The 23,530-nt window shown below is 42.4% G+C and overlaps 1 protein-coding gene across 1 annotated transcript; it reads left to right on the forward strand.

Annotated features, from left to right (window-relative positions):
• Window positions 1–4,995: 4,995 nt before the first annotated feature.
• Window positions 4,996–23,484, forward strand: ankrd6b (ankyrin repeat domain 6b). The gene is made up of 17 exons (XM_048250770.1): window positions 4,996–5,241; window positions 12,777–13,066; window positions 15,661–15,759; window positions 16,893–16,991; window positions 17,237–17,335; window positions 17,478–17,576; window positions 17,914–18,012; window positions 18,429–18,527; window positions 18,815–18,892; window positions 19,194–19,298; window positions 19,694–19,738; window positions 19,777–19,827; window positions 20,047–20,220; window positions 20,343–20,495; window positions 20,756–20,869; window positions 20,953–21,241; window positions 21,560–23,484. Exons 2-17 carry the CDS (start codon window positions 12,941–12,943, stop codon window positions 22,156–22,158), a joined length of 2,328 nt encoding a protein of 775 aa, XP_048106727.1. The 5' UTR covers window positions 4,996–5,241; window positions 12,777–12,940; the 3' UTR covers window positions 22,159–23,484.
• The last annotated feature ends 46 nt before the right edge of the window (window positions 23,485–23,530 follow it).

Below are 23,530 nucleotides of genomic sequence, written 5' to 3' on the forward strand. Positions count from 1 at the left end.
CACCGGTTGAATTCACATTGAATGACACATCTGCAGAAAAAATAAAAGCTTGATCCAGTTTTTTCTTACTATTATTTCCTTTTATTTTTGGTTAATGCTTAACAATATTAATGGATTAATTAGAGAATAATGACCACTTACACTGTCTCTTTTAACAACTATTTGTACATGGACTAAATCAAAAAGAGTTAACAGATGATATTGAACCAACACCACTATAAAATACATGATATTTAATAAAAATGTAGGATTAGAAAAAATGCATTAAGAAAAAGCCCCTTATCGGGACAACTACCACCATGAAACAACAATACTGACCATTTGATGGCGCTGAGAGACCAAAATCGAACATCTGAAAACACACAGGCTGTTGCCTTCTGTTTTGACATGTTTGTGGTCCGGCGAGGTTTATAAAATACCGTGTTAAGTTTCATTTCATAAACGTCTACAGATCACTTCTCAACACCGAGGTAGGTTGTGTTTTTGTCAGCAGGTTAGACTACTTTAAACACATATAGGCTACGGAGCAACTTGTTAGCTACTTAGAGAGGTTGTTATGGACGTCACAGCATTTTAACGCTTTCCCCACATGGGTTACGAAGGCGTTACGCAGCTAAGAAATCGAAGTGATGAGGTGTTATCAGAGTTTAGACGCAGTGTTCCGTTTGCACTTTTGGTATAAAGTATTTTATGTTTTGACTATAGTCAAGTCTCATGTGGGCGGATATCATCCAAGTTAGAAAACATAAAAACATCGTTATCTGCGCGTTGGAAGTGAGGACAGGACAGGGCTCTTTCTTGAGTAGCCAATCTGTGTTTGAAAGGCATCAAATATTGGAGAAGGAATCCACTAAAATGTTTATTGCTTAGCAGTATTATTGACATTTCATTATAGGCTTAAACTATTTTCATCTGACACCTCGATTCTTTCTTTAAAGCTGAAACTTGTTTAAGGGCGACTGATTTCTGCATCTGAAGTCATAACTAGGTCTCATGTGGTTCTATAAAGCCAGGAAAATGGAAGTGCTTAAAGGCAAGGACAGTGTTTAACCGAATATTGTTCAGCTATTATTTGTGTTGATGTTGAGTTGATGACCTCTAACATTTCTTGAAACTGAAGGTGTGTGTGTGTGTGTGTGTGTGTGTGTGTGTGTGTGTGTGTGTGTGTGTGTGTGTGTGTGTGTGTGTGTGTGTGTGTGTGTGTGTGTGTGTGTGTGTGGTGTGTGTGTGTGTGTGTGTGGTGTGTGTGTGTGTGTGTGTGTGTGGTGTGTGGTGTGTGTGGTGTGTGTGTGTGTGTGTGTGGTGTGTGTGTGTGTGTGTGTGTTTGTTTTACTGGGATGTGCCATGACTTTTCGGAACATGGCTTATCACTTATCTTCAAAAGGAATGCCCCTGTCTCTGGCAAGAAGCATACAGTAGTCATGCTGGAATACTGAACATTTGGAACGTTCAGTAACGTATGTGAAGGATCCTATTGTTGACTTCAGCACTCTAAAATCCTGATTAGTTTTTTTTTTCTTGTGATGAAGCAATTGATGCAACATTGGTTTAGGGCTTTCATTCATTAGTTAGCAATATGCCAAGAATATTTTGTGTAGCCTATTGGGCTCCAGAATTTAGTTTTAATGAGATTAGCAATTCGTCCGTAGTAGGTCTTGGATCTCACTTGAACTGTGAAAAAATAAGTATTGCATTCTGCAGTGTGAGACTGGGTGTGGTTGAGAAATATTACATGTCAAAAGATTGATTTATGATCAGAAGAAGTTAGAAATAGTATAACTAAGCCACAAAGACACCCAAGATGAGAAGGGGGTTAACACACCACAGTGACTATTTGGTTTCTCTGTAAATCGGAAAATAGCCTACAATATCTGCAGTCCAAAAGTAGGCCTGAAAGTAAGGCTAAAGTAATTCTGACTAGTCCCAGAGAGCATTCTCATTTTAGTTACATGAGAGGACGTAAAAACCTCCAACACACATGTATGTCCTCACAATCCCGTAAACTCCCTGCAACTTTTGTGTTTAACATCAGTCTGTTTTCACTAGCCTACCTGAATCTGTGATCCTGTCTGTGATTTTATGATTGTGAAATCACCTTTATCCGTGTACAGCCTGACATTGTTTTTTGTATGATTTGACAGCCATAGCAGCAAGTATTTGTCTTTGGTGATGTGGTCTGGTCAGAGTGCATATTTCCTAGCTGACCTGCATTTTAGGCCAGTTGTGGAGACATTCTTCCATGCCACATAATGTAATGTACAAGTGGAATGAGGACGTTTGGAATATTCCTTTTCCTCAGCGTTGTTGGGACACCCTGTGATGGTTGAAGTATGGTAGGCAGACATACTCCCCAAAAGACAGGGACAAGTCTTCCCAGTAGCCTCCCCAGTAGCCTATTACATAGGTATCCTTCAAATGCTTTGCAAATGGATAGTGGGTGTCATTACTGACTGTGGTGGTATAGAGAGACTGCAGCATGGCATTGTGTAAAGGCACAGGAGATAATATGTTGTGTTTAAGGCATATGGTGTAATGAGGAGTAATATGGACTGGTTAAATCAACATAAGTACAAAAACATGTTAAATGTTGAGAGTGATGTAATGTTTTTTTTCTGTGACAAACATGGTTGGACCGTCTTTATTTTCAAAAGGTCATATGACTGCACTTTAACACATCAAGTGGAAGACAGCCTGAGTTTAACCAGTTTAAGTTTGGTCTGGACTTGGTCCATTGAGAAGCCTCTATGTCTGAACCAGAGGTGTTTGGGTCAATCAAATCGTTTGGGCAGGCTTTATACGATGATGGACAGATGATGGACAGTATAGTCATTCACGTCACCTGAACACGCTTCAGTTGATTTTCAATCGCTGGATTTCGCTATTGTGTCTGTTGTGCATGATATGCACAATAACTTTAACAGAACAGTGATTACGGCATTTCATTTGTTTTGGCTGATTCACATACTTCACTGCTCTGATTGCTTAGGTCTATACAATTTTGTACAGAGGCAATTCCCCTAGACTAGAATGCATAAATGATTTGTTTGACTATAGTTTATGTATTCTATGTAGTGTAAATACATTATGTTTGGTGGTTAGATACACCAGTTTTGGAAAGACTCCAACATTAATGTTCTGCTCCATTCTCTGTATAATATCACACATGTTTGTATAAGTATTTTAATGCACTGGATTGGACCTATACCCATTCTTTTAATCATTGGGACGTTGATGTTTATTACAGTTGATGTGTTACCCTGAGCTGTAAATTGAAGGCCATGGCTATAATATGTAATGCTGATGTGGGGCCAATTCAGAGTTCATATTACTAGCCTGAGGCCAAGGGTCAAAGGTCATAATTCCTTATAGGATGTATTCTTACAGATAGGCAAAGGTAACACACACCTTCACACATTTAGTCCCATGGAGCACAGCATTTCAACAACTACTGTCAGAAAATGCCTCTCTCCCTCCCTAGTCTTGGCAGGTGAAATCCAATCTGACATGGATCATGTCTCATGAGTCATTTGCTCTGGTCATTCTCTGGTCTTTTCTGGTATGTGAGAAGATTCCCAGTTCCTTTTTCTTGTTTAAATGTCTTTCTGTGTCAGCATGGAGCTCTTAAGCCAGTTATTAAACTGTTGCAGTATTGCATGTTCAGAGTATCTCCCTGACATGCATTTTTCCAAATCTATATTTGTGGTTCACTTCCTCGCACCCCATATCTTTTGACTGGAATGTCCAGCCTTAGATGTGTAGAGAAGTAACCTGAATCCAGAAAAGAGTGGGCTTAGACAAGAAACGTGTCAACACCATTCTATTGAGATGTCTCAGTTTCACGCCCTGAAACCTCACAAGAAAGGTCTTTTCTGCAGTTCATGAAGGGATGACAACATCATGGAATTGGTTATACACACACACACACACACACAACACACACACACACACACACACACACACACACACAGACACACACACACACACACACACACACATACATACAGGGTATACATCATCGAGGCCACATTTTACAATACACAGTTTTCTATGCTCACTAACTTAATGTAATACACATCTCTTTTCAGTTGCACATTACATTAGGGAGCTATTGTCTTGTCTTCATTTGTCAGCATGTGACTAAGCTTACTGTGAGGTCTAAAACAACCAGATTTTCAAAGGACACACCCATAGACCCCTTAACCTGGCCCCTCCTTGGAGGCAGACAGATGCTTGATGAGGAAACAAAAGTAATTTCTGTGTGCATCAAAAATGCCTGTTAAGTCATTCAGGAAAAGGAAATAGCTATAACATAATATTGAATTCTCAAAGAAAGAAAACCTTTAATTTCTTTTGTGTTAAATGGACCAGGTCTGAACAACAAAAGCTGACACACATCTCAATCATTTCCTGTATGAAGGAAATAGTAACCAGGTAGCCCATAGCTTAATATATACATTCAAAGCCTAGAATGGAGAGCTAAGAAAGCAAAATCACTCAGTGCAACATAAAATTGGTGTAAAAGCCAGTAGTTCATTCCTGCCAATTCACCCAGTCACAGAAATGGAATAGAATAGCTGGTAACACTTTATTTTAATGTGTCATGTTGTTCGATGAAAATTTAGGCAAATTGGCAAAGTTTTGTAAAAGCACTAAGTATTACAATGTAACAACTATATGTAGGTACCCACAAATACATAATGCAAGTACAATGATAGTACCTGATAGTATGTTGTTACACAGGTTGTACCACTGTACCTAATTAGGTAGGTACACTGTAACAGCGACACATTAAAATAAAGTGTTACCGCAATCTTTGCGGTTTGCTTAGTCCTATAACTTGTTCTGTAATCATCACACATTGTCCATTATCACACTGTCAATGATTGTTGGTTGAAAATGCTAGCAATGTAGCCTTTAGTCTAAAGGCTTTAGAAGGTGGGCTGTGCTGTTTTCAGATGTTAGGCTACAGTAAGCTAGTTGGGAAAGCCTGACAGATTTATGAGCGTAATGGCTTGGCCCTGAAGTATGCTACCCTGACGGCAGGCGACCCATCTCTCAATTCATGTATCAGTGCGGTCAGAAACGCAGGACACACTCAGTGTTCCGGACTCCTATTTCAGTACTGTGTATGTTTTAACAGATCCAGGCTTCTTGGGTACATAATCTTCTAATCTCTATTACTTTCCCCACGCTGTTTGGAGAAACTAAGAGGATATCGAATTTGCTGATCCGTCTGCCCCTGTAAGTAATCTGTTGATAGGCTAACCAGTTTTTCTTTACTGAATGAATGAAATGATTAGCCTATGTTACTAATCGACCAGAATGGACGGACAAGTAAGGCAGCCTGATTTGATGATTATGAAAACAGCTCGCTCGCTTAGTGCGTAAAACTTCAGAGAACGCTGCAGACCAGAGGCAGTTTTCAAGCAGTTTAAAAAGCCTTTTTTATACCCGGTACAATACCATTTTCTTTGTCATTTGAGAGCTGGTTGGGATAGCTGGTTGTTGTTGTTCGTCGTTGGTTATATCGGCAAGAGTAGGCTTAAAAAAATAGAGAGATGTTTAAAATGCCACACTAGGCTATTGCTAGATCCTACGGTTGATGTAATTGAAGTCATTGAAATGACTGAACCGTCTGAGTTTGGGGTTATCTTCCATCAGAAGTTAACGTTATCATCATAATAACCACCACCTGGTAGCCCTGTTGTGGTGTCTCATCACCACGAGTAGCCTATTATTTTGAAAATATTAGTCTTTTGCTATTTTAACATAGCAAATGTCGCTTAATTTCACTGTGATTTTATTATATTTATTAATAGATTCATATAATGTCTTGCAGAAATATTAACTAGCCTAGGCTACTGTAAACAGTCATGCATTATCACCAAACTGATGTGGGGATGCTACTTGAAGTTGCACTCTGTTTCATAGATGTTTCATAGACAAAGCAAGTGTTTGTTTTTACCACATTCACTCTCATGCCTAAATTAAGACACATGAAAAGGATAGTAAGGGCTGTGTTTGGAATGTGACAAATGATTTTACTAGTCTTACAAGTAGGCCAATTACAGGTTGAGTGTAATTATCATGTTAAAGGGCAATTATTCTCTGGAGCTTTGTAAATTCTGCATCCAAGAGGACTCATTTGATTTCTGAAATTAGAGTGTAACTCAGAACATAAATCATATCTTTCCCCAGCCTTAGCTGTTGGTCAGTATTTATATGGGAAGCATGTATGAGCTATGTGTGAGAGTGAGCAAAATCCACACTTGCATAGCTTTATTTTGAGTAGGCTTCTGGTCTATACTGATCCTTACAGATCTGATTTAGCAGTAAAAGCCCTTCTTATGCTTGAGCACACCCTACAGAGTGAAATGTGGGATACTTTTATGATTGGTGGAATTAGATGCACATGATGAGTGAAATTACATAACTCAGACCAAATATGGGAGCCCTATTTACTATTAGTATACTCACATAGTGTTTGTACATCAGACAAACTCACATAATAGGCTAGTGGAAACAACAGGTGAGGTAGACAGACAAACCTTTTAAATGAGACTCAATTATCTCATGTAAATATCCATTATGCACATGGCAATGTTATTTGGTGAGACAGTGATAATGCTCTCTTTGAGGGTCATCTAGAATCCCCTGTAGACTCTTGATGTGTTAAGTGGTTATGTGTGTGTGTGTGTGTGTCTACAGGGCAGGAGTTGCAGGGGGAGCCAGGTGTGTGTGATGGTTGTTTGTGGCATAATGGATGTCTGGGGCAGCGGATCCATTAAACACTTAGAAAAGATCCAGAAACCAGATATGCGGGCCACATGTGGCCTCAAATGATGAGACAAAGCTTAATCCACAGATATTACGTCTTCTTCAAAGTAGGGGGAAGGGAAACTAAACCGAATAAAATCAGAGTGTTTTTTGGAGTAAAGTATGTTACATAGTGATGTATGTTTTTTTTTCTTTAAATTAAAAGGGAAAGTGAAAAAACAAGACACAAGATGCATCCTTCATTTCATTGCCCTTTAGCATTACGTTGATCTGTTGTGCTCTGACACATTATCTATTTATAGTTTCTATTCTATTTCTATTTTTTCCAGATTTGTAAGTCTGATAATATTATGAAATGTGCAGTTCAAGTAGGAGATATTGAATACTTGTAAAAGGATGGACAATAATGTGCTGCCTGTGGCAGTTAGAGCCTAGAGGGTTATAGAAAAGAGACACCTTGAAGTGTTGAGTCTGAACAAAGCAGATTGTTCATCCCCCTTGGCAGAAACTTTCATTTTTCTCACAGCAGAGACTGGGTGGCAAGGCTGCTTCCCCCTTCCCCCAGAGCACCCTTTATCCTGTGTGATAGTGTGTGTGTGTGTGTGTGTGAACGCTGTGTTTCCCATTTGGAACCAGGCCAAGTCTGGAGAGATTCCTGGTTGGAGCTTCAGTCGTAGGAAGGCCCTTTTCACTACGAGGGCTCGGTGCTGTTTAGTGATCATAGACAATACACTCAAAACCTACTTTTATTATTCATGCTGTACACTGGTGTGGCTTCTGCCAACCACAAAATATTTAAGTACTGTGCCCATCTTGTTGCACAGCATTTCTAAAACAAATAATTGACCCCAAGTGTTACAAAACATTACAAAACTATTACAAAACATCAGTTAAGGAATAAAAACGATAATGAAAATTCTTATAACTGTTACAAACTCCAAACAGTAATTCTACCACTAGTTTCCCCTCCCCATCAGATTTCAAAGGATGTGTAAAGCTGATTATACTATCCTGTAAACATCAGCGAGGATTACTTTACATTCTTCATTCCAAATCTTTATGGTCACTCAGTCTAGCTGAAGGACTATAAATCCAAGTTGAGGTAACAGGCTACTCTCCTTTGACCTCAGTCTGACCTGAACGACTCATTCAGACCCTAAGGCCTCTGCAAGAAAAATGATTGCCATCAATATACCCACCAGAACCTGTTCACTTAGAATTCCTCATTTTGAAGGACACCTATTCATGAATGGACTACTGATGTGTCGTCAGTCCAGTCAAACTCACAGATATTACAAGTCTCTTGATCCAGCAGTTTAAGGGAAGAGGTCACGAGTGTTTGAATAGATAGTAGGATTAACTGAAGGGCCTAAGTTTTGATTTAATCAGGTTTTTGACCTTATCCTCTAGGTATAGAAAGACAGATGGTTGAGTTGAATTAATCCAGAGGTAGGCACCTCGCTCATGGCTGTCCAATCAGAAAGCTGATTTCTTGTTGGGAATGTAGCTGGTCTTCAATCTACACTGCAAGCCCCCTTAGTTCACAAAGGGAAGTGGATGAGAAAATTAGTATTTTTTAATGTGTGTGTGTGTCTCTGCACACACCACAAACATTAGACCTCCCAACACCACAAGATGCTGTTTCTGGCAAAAGCCGTATTTTGGTAAAAGTACTTGTCTAAGCAGTCGGCTATCAGCTAAACTGCTAATTTCTTCAACTGATACAGCTGCCTCTCAGACTGAAAATTCAAATCTGCCCTCCAACTCCTGGGGACGTGTAGCTGGAGATGGATCCTTACATAACCCTCTGTGTGCCCCTCAGATGAGTTATTATCATAGTGTTACGTAAGCAAAACTGTGGCATCTGCTCCCGAAGAGGTTAATTCCTCTTTATTTCATGGCATTAGTGATCTGTGCAGCATGTTTGTGGCAAGTGCACTCAAACAGTGATGATGTATGATTGAAAAAAAAAGCACACTTCATGATTAGTCATATTTGACTAGGATGACAGCCTATGTTTGTAGTTGTTTGTTGCTAAGCGTTGCTTGAAGAGTTTGGTTCCAAAGTCTCCATTTTTAAATACATTAAAAAGTAATGTTATTTAATTGTGTATTTCATGTAATATCAATAAAATTGCAGATTTTGATTGGGTAAAGATAAATCAAATAACTATACCCAATTACAGTTCTATTGAAATTACTTAGAAAACAAAATGTAAAAAAATGATTTATGGAGGATATAGTGTTTTGAAACCAAACTCTTCATTTCTATACGGTTTTGTTGCCTAGTCTCAGGTGCTTGTAAACACAGACCATGACACACCCTTTTATCTGCGGTGCCAGGTGCCAAATGTTGAAGCATCTTCTCAGGGGAGCTCTTTCTTGTTTATAAACAACTGCGGGCAAGCATTTTCCACTTTACACACAGAGCTCTTAAAGTGAAATATTCAGTTTGAGGCTACTGTTAGTTGTAATCTACGACTGTATTTATAGTATGTGTGTGTGAGAAAGTACATTCACAAACTAGTGCTGTGGATTTCTGAAGAGGGCCATGCAAAAATGATTGGGGCCTGCAGTCATGATTTGTTGAGAAATAAGTTCAGTATACTTCACCACAGTTTGTTATCTTTTTAAGGCCCAAGAGAAACACACAATAGCATATATCAGTGGAAATGATTATGGGTCCATGTTATTTCTCAAAGTACTCTTTTTAAAAAATATTTTCATCTTTCTGTTTAAAAAAAGTGCATGTGTTGGGGGTGGGGCAAGGAAGCTTGGTGTTGTGTGTACGTCGATGTGTGTGTGGTGTGTGTGCTTTAACAGTCCTTCTGCGTTCTTGAAAGCTTTTCACAAAAGACTTGTTGCCTAGCTGCGCTCCACTGCTGCTCTGCTTGCTTTTGTGTGTTTCTGTCTGACTGAACAGACCTCTTATGGAGATTCCTTAAGAATGCAGAGGGGGCAAAGAATGTCCCTACTTAATCTCATTCATTTATCTGCTGGCAGGAGGGAGTCTTTCAATTGTTAGCATTGAACATTTTGCACTTATTCCACTCACATAGCTTCTGTTGCTAAACGTAGTATGCATTCACGAGTTCATGGATGCAAGGGACGATTTTTTTTAAGCACAAACCATCATTAGTAATTACTGTCTCATGGATGAATAATACCTTCCTGAAAGTCAATAAAATACTGTCTCCATGCTGTTCTAATATCAGATATGTATTTTCAGATTTGCAAACTTCATGTCAAATGTAGTGTCGTAAAATTAAAGAAGTAGACTCACAAATAGGCCTATTGGATCATTTCAGGAATACACTGACGCAGATTTTCTTTGCATAGGTTTTCTTTGATGAATAGGTTTAGAAAATGCATATTATGTACTGAAATATTGAATTCAGTTTTTTTCTGGTACCTGGATAATATGATGTAGTATTTTGTTTACTCATCTGTGTTTTAATGTTCCCTTGGTTTCCTCCAAGCTGTCTCTTGCTCATTACTGCATTTGTGACTGCACTGCCCAAGTGCCTCAAGAGCTGTTCTCAGTCAGCACACTTCTTCCTTACCAGATTTAGGCTGAACAATAAGTGTTTACATGAAAATGGGTCACAGTGGGCTTTTTGCCTTCTGAGTAAATGTTAAGGTCAGATTGGAGCTCAGCATTTCAAAATCTTTAGCTTTTTAGAAAGCTTTAGTACTGCAAGTTTTGAGAGGTGTGCGTTTTGTGAGCTGTTTGATCTGATTAGCAGGTAAGGCCTACTCCTTGCATATGTGATGTTGATATAAAAACAGTGTGAATTCAGACTCAAACTCTGTGTGAATTCAGTAGGACTGAATGATTTAGGGAAAATATCTAATTGCGATTTCTGGGGCAGATATTTGGGACAAGCTTTAGTTCAATACTGACTGTATAATGCATTCCTTGACTCTGAGATAGTCGCTTATTCCTATTGGGCCAGACCAGCACAACTTCAAACCGTTGTTGCTGTATATGATGTTGTCACTTCTAGAACCCCCACCCCCCAGCAAACAGTAATATGCAGCATGAATAATCTTTAAATATTATATTGCATAATCTGTGAGGCTCTTGGTGTCATCTTTGTGTGCGTATCCTGAATGATAGAGGAAATTTGAACTTTTCCTTAGAAACTAACCTTCACCTGGTCACCTACCTCTGTGTTCCTAGATATGACATCTAACGAAATGGAGGAAGACACCTGCCACTAAGCATGTAGGAGCAAGTTAGAATGAGAGACAAGATGTAGGCACATGGTGAGGGCCATTTCAAAGCACTCACCTCACAGCTTTGGCCAGATCAGATAGCCCAGGATTAGAGGTACCCCTGGGGATCCCAACCATAATCTAGGCACTGTATTATACAGCAGCAGTCTCCCATGCTAATCCTATTAATTGGGGCCAGACAGTGCTCTTGGAGGAGCCTGGGCTTGAGAGGAATTCTGGTTGAGCTCACTGATGAGAACCAGGCCTTTAACAGAGGCTGACCCTTCCACGCTAGAATCAAATCATTGAACATATTCAAAAGGCAGTGCTGCCAGTACCACCTTGAAGCAGGAATGGGTCAACATTGAGCGCAACACACAGCTCCTGAAACATAGGAAATATGTTCATCAATATCTGCACATCAGCTCCTGAAACATAGTAAATATGCTCATCAATATCTGCACATCAACTCCTGAAACTTAGGAAATATGCTCATCAATATCTACACATCTCTGTAATATACTGTTGACCCTCTGTTGCCGGTCTGGAGGGATTGTAGTGGTATGCAGGGTTCCAACCCTGTCAAAGCAGATGGGTTTTCTAGCCTTATCTGCCAACATATGATCTAGAGCTGCTGCAGAGCCTGAATCTCTGAGATAACCCTTCAAAGGAAGCTGTCACAGGTGGTATTTAGAAATCCCCTCCCCACACATAAAGACCAACATGAGTTCTGAATCCTAATGCCAGCTCACTTTTGCTCTGTGCTGAAAGGAGGATGTTTGTTCATTGAGGTTCAGCGGAGCAAACAGTGAATTGAGATTCTTGCTGTTCCCAAATTAGGGCCTTTTACTGGGCTCTCCATTTAAGCCTTAACGGAGCAGCATTAACAATGAGGACAAACAAGAGAACAGGTGCAGAACAAGTCATTTACACATCACCACCACATACTATCTGAAGCCTGGTCTGAAAGACAAGAGTGACTAAAGAGTTTTTCTGAAAGTGATGTTTTTTTTCTTTCATTTTTCATATTATGGTTATAGTAGAAAAGTGTAATACTTTTATTTAATTAAGGTACTACATCACATTTCTAAAAGAAATTAATTTTGCTAAGAGGTATTACCAGAAGAAAAAAGAGAAAGGAGTGTTGGTAATGTGATATGTACTAGGAGGATACTACCTCCAGAGCCTCAACATGCAGCGGGAAAGCAACTTTTCACAAGTGCATTAATAGCTTCCTGTTATTATACCAAAGGAATTTAGTGGGCCAAGCGTGTGTGAGAGGGTGTTTGGGTCTGCTTATCTGCTTCAATGGGAAGACTGACAGGCTTGACAACTGAACACATTGATGTCTTGTAATGGCAGTACAGTCAGCTGAAGCACTTTAGAAAGACAGCCTTCTTCCTATGACTCATCTAGCCTGCGGTTGCTCTGACACTCACAGGTAACTGTGTTAGTCCCTATCAACTGTCTGTGGTTGGATCTTGATTTATGAGTTAGGCAACTTTTTGTGTCTAATTCTGCCCAACGGCACCTGTGCAACTCAATAGCACCTAAGCTCCATTTGCCTTACGTGTTTCGAAACCACAAACCATATGCAAATGTATCAGTCATCATATATTCTTTTTTTTTAATTCTAGCCTCGTGGGCAGCATTTAAATGATGACATCCCTTTTTAAATATCCACCCATTTCTTCCTTCACTTGTCCTCCTCTTCCTGTTTGGCAGAGTGGTCTGTGAGTCCACTGGCCGTAATGACCACATGTGCTTCCTGTTCCTCTGCAGGCCCAGAGGAGGACATGCGAGTGGGACTGTGGGTGTGTCACACAGCAGTGTCAGCGTCCACCCCTCGTCCAAACCTCCGTTTCTCGCCGTCTCTTCTCCCTGAGTTGGTCATGAGTTAGACGTCCCACGGCCCAGTGTCAGGAGAGGCCCTCCCTCGCTGCTCCATGAGCCAGCAGGATGCTGCTGCGGTCCTTGCACTTTCGGAGCGCCTCCTCGTAGCCTCACACAAGGGCCAGGCTGACAATGTGGTCCAGCTCATCAACAAGGGGGCCAAAGTTGCTGTTACAAAGGTGAGTAGGGGTCAGTTGAACACTGGGAAACCATCCTGTGTGTAGCCATTGTTGATATGGAATGGGATTCCAGCACATCTGTATTTCACAGAGAAGTCATCTTGTTTTGAATGCCAAGCTCGGGTAACAGTGTTGTTCATCTGCCTGTGCCTGATGTCTGATAAGGAGCGTGTCAAAGGCCACCGCTGATAATCTCACTGGGGCTCATTCCTTACCGGCTCTTTTGATTCTTATCTCGGCCTAGTTTATCATGCTGTGGATGTCCCAGTAACTGAGATGGTAAAACAAGCAAGAAGCCTTATGTGATAAATAACTAATAGAAAGGGAATTGAGGCCCTCTACAGGAGGGGCTGGTTGTAGAAGAGAGGGGAGAAATGACACATGTGTGCTGTCTATTGGAACTCCGCTCAGCTCCGCAGTACTTCCACAATGATGCTTTGCCTCGCCTCTGTCTGCAGCACATGCATGCGTTTACCTTCTGCCCTCGTGGGAAGGTGGCTCTGCTATGATGTAGCTTGTAAAAAAGTAATGTGCTACTTCAGTTGGGAAGAAATGTGTATTATTCATTGTTGAGCATGGTTAAATACATTGTGGCAGTAACACAGTGTCCTACCCCTAAATGTGTATAGAACAGGCACACAATAGCCGTGAAATTAGATTGAAGTTTGTCATATGAATATTGTGAAAATATTTTAAGTGAAAACACAACACACAACAATCTGTGATGTGCTTATATGAAGTCATGTTGAACACATAGTTTATTAAGCATTCTGAGTTGTCTAAAATTGTTATGTGACATTATGTATAATGGTGGCTTTTAGAGACTTTTGCACCACAATGTTTAAAATGGCCTAGTAGAACCACAAATATAAGAACATCTTGGTTGAATTTTATTTTAAGGAAAGAGTTGTAATGCTACCATACTCCTCAGAACATATTACATGTATCAAAAGATTTATGGAAGCACAAGCAGGCATACAGACAAGAGTGGTTGAGGAAATGTACCAGCCTATAATATACTGTAAGTCACAGTTGTGTCTTCGCATCATGGTCATGGTGGTATCTCTTTAACAGCTTAAAGCAATGATTTTAAATTCATCATCATTAATTTAAGCCGCTGAGCTGAATACTGTATATGATTTAAATATAGTTGTGGTCAGGTGTCTTTTCAAAATGCTTAGATGTTTTTACTGCTGTTGTAGTTGTATTTATAGTTTCCTCAGTGTTATCAGATTTTACCCGACTTTGTGATTTAGGATTTAGCCTTTAGCCTTTGTCCAGCTGTATTTTGGTGATGCTTAAGTCTGTAATAGTTCATGTATTTCAATGAGAATACATGATAAACCCTTAATCTTTGAGTATACGGATTGAGTTTCAGAGTTTGTTTAGGGTGGCTGGAGAGAGTAACGGTTAAAGATAAAGTATGATGTTTGTGTGAGTGAAACACTGTAAGTGGCTTTGGAGAGAGGGGTCAGAGAGAGTTAAGAGCTCAGCCAGAATATTATGGGCTAAACCAGGCCACATTGAATGAAATGGACTCACTGGTAACCTTGGAGACTGTTGACTCCCACCCATTTGAGTGGCTTTCACCTAAAATGTTGCCATGGCATCCCTCCAAGCGGTGCTGTGCCAAGAGAAACCCGACCTCCTGCATGACTGCATGCATGTGAATGTTGTGTGGCCACACCTTTAAATGGCAATCTGCTCTCCAGGCTGAGGCCTGTGCGTCCTGGTTGGCCATGAGGCCGTTTTCAAGATCAAATGAGTCCAGAAGACACAGGTGTAATGGAGACCAACTCACAGTGTGGATTCATGGCAGCATTCCAATTAGGAGAATAATGAAAGTGAATACTGTATGGTACGATGGAATGGGCGTTGTAAGCAGCAGACAAGAAGCAACAAACTGTCAGCAGAGTCCATTTCCAGTTGAAAGCTACTGCTGCTCTGAACTGAATACAGGTCTTGACCAGCAGAGTGAAATGTATGATTGCATGTTTAATCTAAGGGTGAGACTTGTCTGTCTGCAGACTGCAATAAAAAACAACAGTGTTGTTCTACTGCTCTACATTCAGAATCACAGATACAGGGTTCCCATGCTGCACTGCTAATCCATAAATCCCTTATGCTGTGGTGAGTAAGACTGACCAGTACCCTAACACAAGAATCTCCTTCTCTGCTGCTGCTCTCCCTGGCCTCTTGACCTGTGCATTGCTGAGAGAGGAGAGAGGTTTACCCTGTGTTAATGTGTGTGTATGTTTGTGTGCACATGTGTGTGTGTGTGTGAGAGAGGGAAAGAGAGGGAGAGAGGGTGTGTTTATGCATAGTACTGCCAAGCTGGCCTGTGCCTGTTTTAAATCATGGATTAAACATTTGATTGTTTACTCAGATCTCATTAGACAAATGGAGTCTCGTCTATGACAGATTGCCCTGGGCGGTGCCACAGCATTGCCATGTGGTGGTGAGCCAGTGAGGTCCAAAGGTCCACTGTCCATCCAAATGACTGCCCGTTGGCCAGCGGTATGGATGTGACTGAGTGCATGTAATCCTGCTTCATGTGTGTGATGATACAATAGTCTCTTTCCTGTGTCTCGCAGTATGGCCGAACTCCCTTGCACCTGGCCGCCTACAAGGGCCACATCGAGGTGGTGCGCATTCTGCTGAAGGCTGGCTGTGATTTGGACATCGAGGACGATGTAAGTGCTGCTTACTGCTCAGGCCTTTCATGTTTCATTTCATCTACCATCTGTCTTTGCTCCGCTTCAACCTCTTAAACTAACATTGGCTTGTAGAGCAATCACTGCTTATGCATTATAGGCCTTTTCAACTTGCAACACATTTTACAAGTATTTTAATTCCAATAAGTGTAATGACTGATTTAGTTTTTCTGTAGTAGGAAACAACATATCACCAAACACTTTCTCCCCCCTGCCCCCTTTCCTCTCCTGTAGACAATCTGAATAGTCAAATAATGACCTCAAGTGGTCTGGAGTGGGACTATTTTGACTGTGAGCTAGAGGCGTCCAGTGGCCCCTCTCTGGGCTCTCATCTGTGTGGGGAAGCCCTGTCCTCTCCATCAGCACACGTCCGTAATAAGTGGCTAGCCCAGGTCCTGTCCACCTGGTCCATCATGAGCTCACGGTCAGAGAGTAGTGGGCCTGCGGAGGCCCGACGGGAGGGCACAGCCAGGGCCAGAGAGGAGCTGGACAGGCAGTCGGAGCAGCAGCAGCAGCAGCAGGAGGAGGAGAGGCGGCAGTGGAGCAGGGCTGGGAGAGAGCCTGGACGACCAGAGAGGGAGGAGGAGGTTAGAGAAGCCACTGTGCGCCCTGTGTGGTTCTGACCCCTGCCCATCCCCCACACCCCCCCTTCCACCCCCTACTCTATCCTCTCCGGCTGCTTCCGAGCTCTCTGGCTGCTTCACAAGCTGCTTATCTAGATGGGAATGGCCTCTCCTCCTGGTCATAACTCAGTGGCTGTCCATTAGTCTCACACAGGTTGTTGACACACATGTTGGTCTGCTTAAGGTGTGCTGGCCTGGAGTTTCTTTGCTTGCAAGGATTAATTCCACAGCTGCATTTGAAGGTGCTCTTTGACCAGAGCTTCCTTTTTAGCCTGTTCTCCACTTGCAAACTTTCATTTCCAATAAAATGTCAACATTTACGTGATTAAATACTCATCTTCTTCATTGCCTATTTCCAAGATTTTTCAGAAATCTCTTCAACAGCATGTTTAACATATTTACACAATAACAAAGGATTGACATGGAGCAGCATTGAGATACTTGCTGCTGTTGAACTTAAACTGTATCTCATGTGGCTGTTGTTGACAGGGCAATCAGACAGCCTTACAACGAGCAGCTGTGGTGGGAAATAGTGATGTCATTTCTGCTCTGGTTCAGGAAGGGTGTGCTTTGGACAGACAAGATAAGGTAAACACCAGTAATCAACACTCGTTTTTTTTAGGCCTTTTTAATAGGATACCCTTTTCCTGTTGTGTGAGTTATGCGAGAGAAAGACTGTGGGAATATTGGCTTTTCTATGGCAGAAAATTGTACTTCCCAATGTGGCTGAGACCTACTGTATGCTTAATTGCATGCATTTCATATTGATTTGACAAGCTTTGGACAATCAAAGTAACATTTCTAGCATTCTACATTTCTGTTTTCCTCTGTAGGATGGTAATACTGCACTGCATGAAGTGTCATGGCATGGGTTCAGTCAGTCTGTCAAATTGCTGGTCAAAGCTGGAGCCAATGTTCATGCCAAGAACAAGGTAGAGTAAGACTCAACCCCTTTTTTATTTTAACCTTGAGCCATGAGTTACAGCTCTCTCAGCAGTCATGTTCATTTTGGGTTGTACTTCCGGAAGTCATCAGGTCCAGAAATCAGCACTTCCTTTTTTTTGTTGGTGTCAGGCAGGGAACACGGCTCTCCACCTGGCCTGTCAGAATGGCCATGCCCAGAGCTCCAAAGTGCTGCTGCTCGGAGGCTCCAGACCAGACAGCAGGAACAGTGTAAGTCTCCACATCTGAGTCCTCCTCCATCCTCTGACAAGCTACAGCCCCCGGCTGACAAAAAGACTTTCAGGGTCTGCAACTACTGGAGCAGCTTTTGCATGGTGTAGCAGACCTCTTAATTATGAAAGTGCACTGTGCATTTTAAACACAGCGTCGCTTCATGGCTCACTAGTTCCTGTGAAGAGGGAACACACACACATGTACACAGCCAAAAAATAAGCCTCTGATCCAGTTGCCTCATGCAAGCGAGTGCCAATGCGGTGCAATGAATCATTTGCATCTTAGTGCTTAGAGAGCTCCCAGTATGTGTGATATTTACGCTTTTTATCCTCAGGTAGGGGACACGTGTCTGCATGTTGCAGCGCGCTACAACCATGTGTCCATGATCAGGATCCTCCTGGGTGCATTTTGCTCTGTGAATGAGAAAAATCAGGTCGGTGCCAATGAAAGCATATATTTACTTATAATATATTTCTACTTCTGACTGAGACCTTACAGATAAAGCCAACTTAAAGTGTAGCTAGACCACTACCACTGAATGGCAGAGTATGAATGTGACATGTTGTACATTTGTGATATTTGCAAACATTCACTGTACTAGTTCTATCAATATGTACAAAATTGACATGGCAGACCAATTGCCAGTAGTCTTTTCTCCCCTACACAAAATTGGAATTGTAAAGCAGCTTCCTGCATGCGTCCCTAGTTCCTCACTATTTTCATGAGAGTGCCTTTACATTTGTGAAGCTGCACATGCTGGTGGAGATATCGGAGAGAGCGTTGTGTTACGTATGAGGGACGGTGTCCCTGGGATGGGTGTGTGTGTGTGACAGATGTCTGGCTTCTCAGGCAGGGGACACAGCGCTGCATGTAGCAGCTGCGCTGAACCACAAGAAGACAGTGCGCCTGCTTCTGGAGGCGGGGACAGACAGCAGCCTTCGCAACAACGTGAGTGCCTCGGGCGGCGCACTACACTTCTGCTCAGTAAAAGCCATGCTCTGGCATCGGCTCAGTTAACGACTCCTAACGTTGCCGCTCATCCGTGTCAGAGATGACTCCATGGTAATGGGTCGCCACTCATTTCGTTCTATGGGACATTTTGTTGGCAGGATTTTAGGAGGGAAAGAACACAATCTTGACATTTATATTGAAACGTGTCACTTCTTCTGACATCACATAAATGCGAGCTCCTAACTTAGATCAGCTCATGCAATTTTGCCTTTTTTTGGTGACAGGCAGGTGAGACTGCGTTGGAGCAGGCACGAGAACACAATAACCCAGAAGTGGCTCTGCTACTTACCAAGGCCCCTCAGGTGAGCTCAGTCTGCTATCACACCTTTAACACAAATGGAAATAGCATGTGCATGTGTGCTTGCAGTATTAATAATGCATGCATTATGTATAGAACATTATTATTCTACTGATAAAAACATGTCATTTGACTAGACTAGTATTGGCATGTCTAAGTGGCTGCTTAACCCCAGCACACACAGATATGAGTTGGTCTAGTTCTTGTGAGATTGAAAATAACAAAAGGTTCCCCCTGCTGATCCAACACTGTCTCTGGAGAACACAGGAATGTACAGCCTCTCCCTCTGATCCTCCATTACTCAGGTTCAGAGTTTCACTCGTGGCAGGAGCGTGAGGAAGCGTCGAGATAAGCTAAAGGCCGAGCGGCGAGCACAGTCAGTCCCGCGGGATGAAATGCTGCCCAGTAAGGTAAGCGCAAAGAGAACAGAGGAGGCCTCATAGTCAAACTTGGGACCCACCAGGTCCGTGTGCTCTTTTCATGTTAAATTAAAAAGAGATATTTGACTTTGAAGAGAAAGCAGGTGTCCAGACCTATTCTCCATGGTGGTAGTACTCTTCCTGAGGGAAGACATGGTTCCCATGCTCACTGTGGTGTGAAGGCCATCTGATAGGACAGGTCCCAGTAAAGCTTTCAGCAGCTCAAAGACACTGTGGCCTGTGTGCTGTGGAAGACTGTCTGATCTTGCTAACAGTTTTTTCCAGACACTGATTTAATAATGAAAGCTAACTCAATAATGCCACTGATGCGTTGAATCTGCTCTGGTAGGCCTTGACGATTTCATATGTGTAGTTGTTTCCCACAGGAAAGTGTATCAGCAGCTGATGACACACATAGTAGTGACCAGGTGGTGCGCAAATGCAGAGAGACAAAAACAACCCTCCAGAGACTCCCCAAGCTGCCACGAGGAGGGCCAGGAACAAGAAGCTGAAAGAGAAGGCAAGTCATACGCTCAAACGGGGCTCTCCAGCACACACACACACACACGCACACACACTAAGACATTTAGGGTCTTTTGAGAAAATAAATAATCCTAAGCAGATCACTTTAGCCTATAGTTTGAGCAAGAGAATATGGAGGCTAGGTTTGAGCTAGCCTCTATATTACCCTTACGGTCAAACTGTAAAGGACTGTGAGTCAAGGGGTGTGTATTTGCAGCCCTCCCTGTCGGAACCTCTGACCCGCCGTGAGAATAAACGTGGTGATCCTGCCCAGAAGAAGAGGGGCAAGGTGAGGGGCACCTCCCCCCAGGCTCCCCTGCCCCCACCTCATAATTACAAGGCCTACCAGCTGTACACCCTCTACCGCGGCAAGGATGGCAAAATCATGCAGGTATGTATAACACACGCCTCGTTCAAACACCCTCTGTCTGCTGCCGGTCTGGCTGTTTGTGGCCTTTGTTGTGGGCTGCTCAAAGCGCAGGACTAGTGCTCACGGTTGTGTCCTCGTGCCAGGCCCCTCTGAATGGCTGCCGTTGTGAACCCCTCATCAACAAGCTGGAGAACCAGCTGGAGGCCACCAAAGAGGAGATGAAGTCAGAACTGCACACCATGCAGGAGCGCATGAACACCAAGATGGGTCAGCTGGACCGCAAAAGCAAGCACCAGGTGGGCACAACCACGCGTTTGATGCTCAGCTTCAGCTTACCTTCTTATCATTGTTTTATTGTACATTGTTTATTTGTATTATTTTAGTTTTTCTTCATTATTTTACGTGTTGGTGGTTGTATATTTTGTCTCATTTTCTATGTGTTAAGGTCCATGTTGTAGGATGATACTGCACTATAAACTGCTGGATGAGTCTAACCAAGATAGCTGCAATGTTTTTGTGCCGAGAACAGTTTTGTAACTCCTGCTTACCCTTTCAGATCCGAGCGTTGGATAAGATGACCACGGAGAGAGTATCTGCGGAGAGAACTGAGTGTCTACATCGACTTGACCAGAGAGCTGTGATGGAACGGCTAGAAGGAGAAAAGAGACAGGTAGCACTGTCTGTGCACGGGGAGCTAATGATGTCCTTTAACATGACCACAGTCTGAACTTTTTAGTTTTGCTCTTTTTCAAGCAGGCATTAGTTATGAATGAGCTGAAGAGCTGGTGCTTGTCAAAGATCCAGAGTATGGAGAAGCGCTTCACTGGGGACGGGAAGCTGCGCAGATCCTCCTCCCTGGCCGACACCCTCTGTGAGGCAGAGTCCGAACGGTTGCCCACCCTGTCCAGAGGAAGTGCCCACTGCCTGGCCGGCACAACCCCGCCTGGCTCCAACGAGGGTGACCGTAACGCTCATCCTGCTGCTCCTACTGAAGAGGCCTCGCCCAAACATTACTTTGTGGTTCAGGTGGACAGTTCTCCAGGTACGATAGAAACCATCTGAGTTCAGCTCCGACCTTCTGGTTCATTTCACTCACAGGCAGCTCATGCTGCAAGCCTCGCTGCATCTCTGCTCATGCAGATAGGGGTTATATAACCCTTACATAATCCTTGTGCATTATTCTCTTACTTCCTTTGGGGTAAATAAGGGAATCTAACCAAAATAGATCATCGTCACCATGTGTACTCTGTGTTGTTACATTTCCTTTTTGTTCATAATGTGAAATTTGCTACAATTGCAATTAACTCTGTTGTCTGATTCTATGGAATGAATGTTTGGTCTGCTTATGATTTTTTAACAGATGAAAAGCAGCCCCTACCTGAGTCCTCATCTCAATATCAAAACAAGTCCCTCCCCTCATCTCCTCGGGTTGTACGCCGCAAGGAGCGCTCGCTAGTCTCGGCTGACCCCCGGAGGCCACATCCGGAAGTGCAGGAGGCGGACCAGCTAGAGCCGGGGCCCGGACCCAGTCGCAGCTCCGCTCGGGCCAGCAGCCTCTCCCCGGCCACAGAGCGCCGGTCCAGCAGCCGGCCAGAACCCGAGCGGGGCCGTAACGCTAGCCGCATCTACAAGCGACACGGCCGAGGCAGGTCGAAAGCCAAGAGGTGTGCGGTGCCAAGTCCTGCTGATGCGGCCCAGACACTTGAAGTGTTTGGGGACCGACCATCAGAGCCCACTTTTGCACAGGAACGGGACAACATGCATGCGTTGGAGGTGACCCAGTACTTCTTTGAGGCTGTGTCCTCGCAGCTGGAGCGCTGGTATGAGAGGAAGATCCAGGAGGCTCGATGGCAGGCCGATCAGAGGGCGCAAGCAGACCGCGCAGCCCTCATTGAACGCATTAGCTACCTGGAGGAAGAGCTGCAAATATTAAGAACTAATAAACAAGGGGAAAGTTAGCATTCACAGGAGACTGACTGACTTAACACCATTCATGAACTTCTCAAAGAACTGTCTATACTTCCAGTTCAGCAAAAAAAAAAGTAGTGTATGGAAGGACACCTCTTTAGCCTAGATCCAGAGTGGCTTAATATCAATTGTCACATTTCTCTGAAGGTAAAAACAATTTATGTAGGCCTTAAATGGCTATAATATGTCAAATATGAAAAGGATGGCTTGATAACTATGATCGGCTATGTCAGACAGCTATAAAGACACTGACACTCCAGATAAGGACATATTGTTTGTACATACAGTATTTGTCAGTAAATCCTCCAGTGCAGCACAGTTATATCATGCCGGCTCACTCACTTAAGCTTTTACTGTTGAGTGAATTTATTATTATTTGACAGTCTAAAGGTAGATTTCGGAAACTATAAAGGACAATTTATGTACACAAGAAATATGTATTAAATTAAGTGTTCATATTGGGAGATGTTTACAAGTAGCTACCCATCTTTTCACCTAAATCTTAATATAAGTTTGCTATGACCACTGTGCATGTTACTATTCATAGAAAGTGCTATTGTTTTTTCTTGACCCCTTAATGGTTACTTTCAGACATGCCCAATTGTTCTTGTGTTCATGCTCCAGTTTCACAATGAAAACCCTGGAACTGTTCTGTAGATTTCTAAGTGGAGGCAGCCAACATGACAGTGTCTTAACTGAATAAACTTGACTTTTTAAATGTTTGGATAAGTTAGACAAGAGGTTCTGTCACATATAACCTCCTGTTTTGTGACCAACTTAACCATAGGACTTTCATCAAAATCTTAAGTTGCGACCCAATACAGTCTTGCCTGCATGTTACACAAAAGTGCTATAGTGTTAGCATTAAGAACCATCTAGAACAGGGGCCTCGAACCTTTGACAAAAGAGCTACTTTGACAAAATGGACATGGCCGAGAGCTTTTATATTAGTAGTAACATGCCATGTATTGACATAGGTGATCTCCACCCAAAACCGCTGAATAAGATTTGTATGCTTTTTAAAGGTTCCTTTCAACTCATGTACCTTCTCTCTTTGTAGACTGTGAATTTGATTTCATAGAAATTTTAACATGTTTCCCAAGTGATTGGGTTATCACATTTATGATCATCTTCCTTAAACCTTTTGGAGAGCTACTTAGAAACCGGTGGGGAGCTTGCAAGCTACCTGTTGGAGACCCCTGATCTAGAAGATATGCCATGTTTCTGTCATTGTCTGTATACCGGTATTCATGTGGGAATGGATATTTTCTGTATTATTAAACTCACAATGAATTACAGTTTTTATAAAATAACAAACACATTGTTGACTGATTTCTTTGAAACACTACTTCAACAACCATCT

The sequence above is a fragment of the Alosa alosa genome, chromosome 8 (assembly GCF_017589495.1).
Source record: "Alosa alosa isolate M-15738 ecotype Scorff River chromosome 8, AALO_Geno_1.1, whole genome shotgun sequence".
NCBI classification, from domain to species: Eukaryota; Metazoa; Chordata; class Actinopteri; order Clupeiformes; family Clupeidae; genus Alosa; species Alosa alosa.

Excerpts from the sequence above, each read along its gene's own strand:
- ankrd6b (XM_048250770.1), top strand. The coding sequence starts at position 12,941 with ATGAGCCAGCAGGATGCTGCTGCGGTCCTTGCACTTTCGGAGCGCCTC. Across the intron at positions 16,992-17,236 it reads CTTTGGACAGACAAGATAAG|GATGGTAATACTGCACTGCA; the intron begins GTAAACACCAGT and ends TTTCCTCTGTAG. Across the intron at positions 20,496-20,755 it reads ACCGCAAAAGCAAGCACCAG|ATCCGAGCGTTGGATAAGAT; the intron begins GTGGGCACAACC and ends TTACCCTTTCAG.